General features: G+C 46.7%; 1 protein-coding gene across 1 annotated transcript in view; it reads left to right on the top strand.

Moving 5' to 3' along the window:
• Window positions 1-739, top strand: part of cspg5a (chondroitin sulfate proteoglycan 5a) — a 34086-nt gene extending 33347 nt beyond the window's left edge. Inside the window, exon 6 of the mRNA XM_034553970.1 lies at window positions 336-739. Coding sequence (XP_034409861.1) covers window positions 336-503 — 168 coding nt within the window. The 3' untranslated portion in view covers window positions 504-739. The remainder of the gene's footprint in view (window positions 1-335) is intronic.
• Window positions 740-7366: the final 6627 nt, after the last annotated feature.

Below are 7366 nucleotides of genomic sequence, written 5' to 3'. Positions count from 1 at the left end.
CAGATGCTCCGCACGTCTTTAACCTTCCGCCTCTCGACATTGAGGGCGGACGACTTCCTGAACAGGCGTTGAACGTTGGGATTGGACGTAAACCGTGAGGCGCAGAGCAGTCCGATGTGGGACTGGAAAGGTCTAAAGGTTCTTTACCTTTTAACGAAGATGAACGTAGTCGTTGAGCCATTGGGACGGTTGGCCAGAAAACCCAAATGCAGAGGACTTAAAGTCAAGTTCTCCACCAATTGGCTGGTTTCAAAAGTTGCACCTGAACATGAAAGTGTTGTTGTGGTTCTAACTGTACTTTCTGCCATGCCCCCCCCCCACCTCCACCCCCTTAGGACGATCCCAATGCCCAGAACAAGCTGGAGGACCCGGTGAAGGCCCAGCCCAAGGAGGACGACTCCCTCAACATCCACAACTCCCTGACCCCCAAACACGAGAACCACAAGGTCCTGGGCGAGGACAACTCCTCGGAGGTAAACTCACTGCAGAACAACATGATGTGAAAAAAATAAAATAAAACAACAACCCCAGCAACCTGACAACACGACACTGAAAACGACAACGGTAACGCCGGCAACGGGAGTCTCCCCTAAACCCCTCCCTGCTCTGCGTCCGCTCCCGGCTGCGCCTCACGGGTCAACCAACCGACCAACCGACCAACTAACCAACCGACCAACCAACCAACCAGCCTGCCAACGTACCAGCCAACCAACACTGGTCTGCAACCGTCTCCAACACGGCAACACTGCCACCAAGCGGCCTCGGGCTGCTGCAAAAAAAACGTACACCACCACCGCTACCGCAACCCCCCCAACCCCTCCCCCGGCTGAGAGTAAACCCCCCCTCCCACCAAGCCTCACCCCGGCCGCCACCTTGCAACCTCCCCTTACATCCACTCACGCCCCCTTGTTTCGCAGCCCCGCCCCCTTTTCCCCCTTGTTGCTGTCACTCTAATCCCTTATCTCTCTTACCTCACACATACAGTGAAAAGATGAAAACACAGACATGCGTATATGTATACACACACACACACACACACACACACACGCACACACCTTCCCTTGCCTGCATTGGTGTATTTTGTAAAAAAGAAAGAAATCATACAGAAGTTTAAAACGTACGTAAAACGTCATTGTAAAGAAGAAAAAAAAAGATAAAGCTACTGAGAGGTTTTGATGTTTGTCTGACTAATCCAGTGAGTATGTATAAATATTGGAGCAAAAAAAAAAATTGGATTTACAAAAGAAGAAACACAATGTGTCTTGGTTTTCATTGATGTGATTTCTAATCCTTTGATGTACTTGTTTTTTTTTGTTGGGTTTTTTTTGTACTTTTTTGGGGACTTTGAACAGAGAATAAACAAAAAAAACGAGATTCAGACAGTTGTTGAAATAAAACCTTTTTAACATGACCTCTGTGGATCCTGTGTTTTCCTCGGCGTCGCCTCCCCCTTTTCATCCCCCCCCCCCCCCTCCCTGTGAACTCCGACACTCTGCATGGCTTTGAACGCAGCTTCTTGTCAAAAAATGTGCCTCCCTGCTTACACACACACACACATTTCACTTATTCCGGTTTTATGATCTTGAAAATAACACTCGTTTGCTCAGTTGTCATGGAGACGTTTGGCTGTTGTCACACGACCTCGAACGCCAAACTTAGGTCACATGACCTCAACTACACAATAAGAGGATTGAAACGATGAATATGGAATTTATACGTGTATTAAAATGGTCTAAAAACTGACCTCAAATACAAAAACGGCATATTTGAACCATTTAGTTGATACTCTCTATTATTGTTGATGAAAATCTCGTAACTTAATGATTTTTGTCTGATTCAACTGAGTCATTACTTGCTCATACAGAGACAGTTTGTAGCATTTTGGTGCATCTACGAGGATTAACATTCATAACTTTGTTTATATTAGTGTATAATCCCCTGAAAATCACCTTAAAATGAGCCCTGTTTCTACAGTAGCCCAGAGTGGACAAACTAAACTCTGGCTCTAGAGAGTGCCTTTTGTACCTTACCTCAAGGCCACCGTAGTTCTCTGACACGCTTGTGAAGCTGCGTGCAAAACCGCCGTTCCGGACTTCCTTTATACAGTGGTGTTATTATGGTATGGACGACCTCTGAGCAGTCTTGGAGAGCGAGGAGTGAGCGAAGATTTTTTTTTATTGTTTTTTACTAGATGCCACTCAATCCGACACGCAGTCCTTTGACCCCAACAAACAATCCATGTAAACTTTCCATACAGGTTAGATAGACGGACAGAGGTCAAAGGTCAGCGACTCTTAAATAGGTGCCTCTGTGGTTTAAAATCCGATGACGTGACAGACTATCACCACCTCTTCACAGCACATACATGATGACACCGGGTACCGGCCTGCTGCTTCTGCATGCTTCCTGCCTCCAGAGATGCTTTACACACACACACACACTCACACACACACACACACACACTCACACACACACACACACACTCCAACTGAAAAGGTTGAATTCCCACTCACGTGAAACAACGACAGCTTTACAGGGACCTTAAAGTAACTCAGTATATTTTATCAAGTGCAATTTTGAGGTAATTAACTTTTTTTTTTAGTCACACCTCAAATGATTCGAGTCACAAGTTATTCAAGATGTTTTTTTTCTCAAGTTTCCGTTTCATTTGACACAAGTCCGGTCTCAAGTCCATCGTCGGGAGATTCAAGTCCAAGTCGTCATCGTCTGAATGTTGCTGCTCGCAGGTGGGTCGAGTCTTAAAGGTCACGCTGAGGTCAAGTCTCAACTCCTTATTCTAACCTCCACAAACGTGTCCTCACTCGGAAAGAATCCGACTGAAACTGGTTCCCACAAGGAGAGACGTGCAACAACACAACAACACACACACACACACACACACACACACACACGCTCAGTGTTTCTGGCCCTTTGTCGGGTTTCTCCTTTGGATCACTGAGAAAAGCGACGGGTTAAACATTCGTTATTGTGAGGGATCGTTCTCAGGGCGGAGGGCTGCTGATGGATGGAGGGTGGGGGGAGGTCTGGGTGCACTTCTCTTTCTTCAAATAAATAAAGAGGAGCAGGAGGGGGGGGGGGGGTGAGGAGAGCCCCAGAAGAAAAGACTTAGGAATAGGAAACAGCAGGAACAGTGATTACCTCTCTCTCTCTCTCTCTCTCACACACACACACACACAGACTCACAAACACACACTTGTGGAAGTTGGCACATGCAGTAGCACATAACTGCACATGCTCAAACACACCCACACACACACACACCAAAGGAGGGTCCTCTGAATTGAAACGAGTGAGGCCAGAAGTACCAGTGGACGCCATGGCAACAAGTGGGCACTACATTACCGACAGCGAGGAGTGAAGCAGGGATGGGGGAGGAGCCGTCATCCCCCGTGAGAGCAACGCCGTGGCCGGAGTGAAGCCACTGAAACGCCGGCGGAGAAGCAGAATTAATTAATATAATGCAAGATACATTTTATTTCGCCTCCATCTTTTGGTGTCAGCTGTCAATCAAGCGTGATGGGAGACGTCTCCTTCCCGTAATGTGGCGGAAACATACATCTCAAAGTTTTACTCCACTAACAGTGTTTTACCCCACCGGTCCATCCACCCGTGCAGCCGACGGCTTTTTACACATTTCGAGTGTGAAAACAAACGACGAGCGACAGAATATTATTTCACACTTCAAAGTCAGTCTCTTCCAAATAAGTGTGAAGATCACCGGAGGGGCTTCTGATGCAGAACGACAGCTTCTACTTCAAAAGGTTTCCCCCTGGGAGAAAGTGATGAAGAGAAGCAGATGAAGCTTCTTTGTCGTTCGTGTAGACTGGGCGGGGCTTTCTAGGACTTTTATTAGACAGCGAGGTCGAGGTCAGAGAGGTCAAACATCCTGTGAATGATGAGTAGAAGATACCAAAAGAGACGATTGTGACCAACAACGTGGACGTAACACCTGAGCAGCACCTGGATCAGCACTCAGCCGAACAAGGACACGTTAACCCCCTTTCCGTGTGTGTGTGTGTGTGTGTGTGTGTGTTGTCAATAGCAACTGACCTTTTGAACATTTTCACCACATCACTCCCTCTCTCTCTCTCTATTACCATGGAAACGCATTCTGATGCTACAGCAGTCTGAGCGGATGAGATGCGAACTCGTTGACCACGGCACGCACGCACGCACGCACGCACGCACGCACGCACGCACGCACGCACGCACGCACGCACGCACGCACGCACGCACGCACGCACGCACGCACGCACGCACGCACGCACGCTAGCAACGCACGCACGCACGCACGCACGCACGCACGCACGCTAGCAACGCACGCACGCAAACAGCATCATATTTGAGTCACTTGTGTTTTTTGTGTAAAATCTTAAACTGTGAAAAAAACTGTGAAAAAAATGTGAATATAAGTACAAATATAAAATGGAGATTCTCATGTAAATTAGATTAAAAGTAGTAAAAAGGCAGGAACCTCAAAATGACACCACGGGTCTGTAAATGTACTTTAATTTGTATTTTTAAGTCATCAGACGGGACAAATGGCTCCTGAGGTATAAAAATGTGAGAATATGAGAATATTGTGAATCAGAGAACATGGTGGAGGCACATCAAGATTATCTTATGTCTCTCTCTCTCTCTCTCTCTTTTTCTGTCTCTTCTCCTTCTTCTTCTCTCTGCTGCTCCGAGTCAAACCTGCTGGGAGTTCATCCGCAGCCTGTGATTGGCTGAGGATGTGGTGGAATGATGGTGTTGGGATCCTCAAGGGCCCGTCGCGATTGGCTGACGCGGACACACACACACACACACACACACACACACACAGTAGTGCATGATGATGGAGGGCAAACACACACACACACACACACAAACATGCACGTATATGTGCAGAAACTGCTCAAATAAACACGAAAAGCACGCGTGTTTATTTGATATGTGCTTGCACATATTAACGCGAAAACACATAGCGGCGCGTACGTGTGCACGCTAAATTTAGAATTACATGCGCGCACGCACGCGGGCGCACGGTGTGCCTTACAAAGGAGGGATTGAAAGGAGGAGAGAAGGGGGGGGGGTTCAAGTCTAAATGAATCGTCCTGGCACCGTCTAGTTTACTAATGAGGCCCAGAGGAATGCTGCTGATCAGAACACGACCCGTTGGCTTCTTTTCTGATGGAAATGCAGTGACACATTAACCCCCCCCCCCCCCCACCCCCTTCCACCACCAACCCAGGCTCTCTTTCTCCGTCCTGCACCACATGTGAATGATGGCCTGGTCCTGCCTGTGTGTCCCCCAGGTGACCATCGACGTGGAGCTCCACCTCGCCAAGGGGACCAAGTTCAAGTCCTCCCCGGGACCCTCTGCCCGCTACGACGTCTACCTCTACAGGGCGTCCCAAACCAAACCCCGAGTCGCCAAGGCCGCTAACGGCCCCGGCAGAGCCAAGGGCCGCGTCCTGAGGTGGGAGGACGACGCCTACCCTCCCTCTCCCCCGTGTTCTGTCTGCAGCCCCGTCGGCCGGCGGTGACCTGGGTCCCTCATATCTCCCGTTGTCCCGGCGGCCATCTTGAAACCTGCTCTGTGAATGTACACGTTTTTTTGTTTTTGTTCGCCGTTTACCGGACGCTCCTCGTATCCAGAAGAATGATGTGTGGGATGTGGCGCTCGCCCACAGGCACACACTTAAAGATGGAGCATGTTTAAAGTGTCGGTCTTGGACCTGTGTCGGTGGACCGAGTGGCAGCTGTCAAAAAATGTCTCAGTTTCCCAAAATTAATAAATGGAAACACGCGACTTACTCAGGAAATAAGTACTGAATTGTTATGTTCACGGGTTTAATGTTCATAACATTTAACATTTAGATGTTAGGGATTTCTTTTTTTTAAATTTTAGTTACACATTTTCACTTAATATTATAAACGGATGAGGAGAATTTACACCATGCTGCATTGTGACAGTACACTGAACCTCAGGGACACTTCAGGGACTGTAGGAATCCGGAGCATTGTTTTATTTATACATTTGTGTTGTCCGTGCCAGCGATTTCCAGAACAAGAGCAGGCGGTTTGCCAAACAAACAAGTCGATGGCCGCTCACTGGATTGTTCCATATTGCACTTCTCACACAACACATCCTGGTACTACGTGTAGAATATTAATTACGTGATATTTATTGATCTCTGCTGGAGAACAGAACTCGAAATTGATAACCGTATCCTAATTATTAGCAGATTAAATTAAAGTCAAAATTACAGGCAAGCATGCAGACATGTAGAGTTACAATAAAATGTAATGGCTTAATAGTTCTTATGCGTAAAGCTGCGCTAAGCAATATTTCATATTAACAACAGATCAAAGGTTTTATTATGTGACATAAAAGGTGTTGCATCACCTTCAGTATCACATGACTCTGCAGAGCGCTTGCTTTTACCACATCTAGCTTGATTGTTTTGGTTGAGTCTCTGGGCTCTCATCAACTTTCAAGCTCTGATAAACTCGAGATATAATTCTAGATAGATATGTTCATGCTTCATGCTTCATGCTCCCCGCCCAGCACCAAACAGGCAAATTTAGAGACGAGCTGGTGGACAAAATGGATCATTTTGCAGCTTAAACGGCAGAAGGATTGGAGTTGGTGGAGACCAAAAACGGAGCAAAAAGGAGAGCGGGTGTTGTACTTATTTTCCATCACGTGGACACTAACACACAAAACGTTATTTCCATATCTGCTAAATGTGTAAAAAGTTCCTTCACGCGCTTTAACAACTTTGATAATATGTCAGTGATAAGTTTGTAACTAGCAAAGCATCTCAACTCGCTGCGTGACATTTTAAAGACATGTCGAGAACTAATTATTATTTGACTACAGAGAAACAAGAGAGAGACTAAATCAAATCTATTAAACTATCTTTCGATGTGACGGACGTACGGTACGACGCCACGGAGACGTGAAGGATCCAGTCAGGTGTCGTCGTGCAGCAGCTGGAGGATGCTACTTCATAACGGTTGTGTTCAGGGGAGCTGTGGTCGGAATATGGAGCATGTTTAAAGGTTTAAATGCTAATGCGTTGCATCTGTGCTCTTGGTCTATTTGATATTGAGCTATTGAGAGCGACACACTGCCATCTGCTGATTGAAGACATAATCACTTAATGCTCTCTCTCTCTTTTCCATTTTCCCTGTACGACTCGATTAATACGAGGCGGAGCTGCAGTTTCAGGTGTTTATTGCCTTTCAGACGCTGTCACACTGTTATTTGAGACGTTGGTATTATAGAAATATCTATTATAGTCACGCCTTTCAAATCAGCCCTATGGGAGCTGAATATAAAATGCTCTGTATTATA

Source organism: Cyclopterus lumpus, chromosome 16 (genome assembly GCF_009769545.1).
Source record: "Cyclopterus lumpus isolate fCycLum1 chromosome 16, fCycLum1.pri, whole genome shotgun sequence".
Taxonomy (NCBI): Eukaryota; Metazoa; Chordata; class Actinopteri; order Perciformes; family Cyclopteridae; genus Cyclopterus; species Cyclopterus lumpus.
Note: the sequence above shows the minus strand (reverse complement) of the source record. Positions and strands in the feature narration are given on the sequence as shown.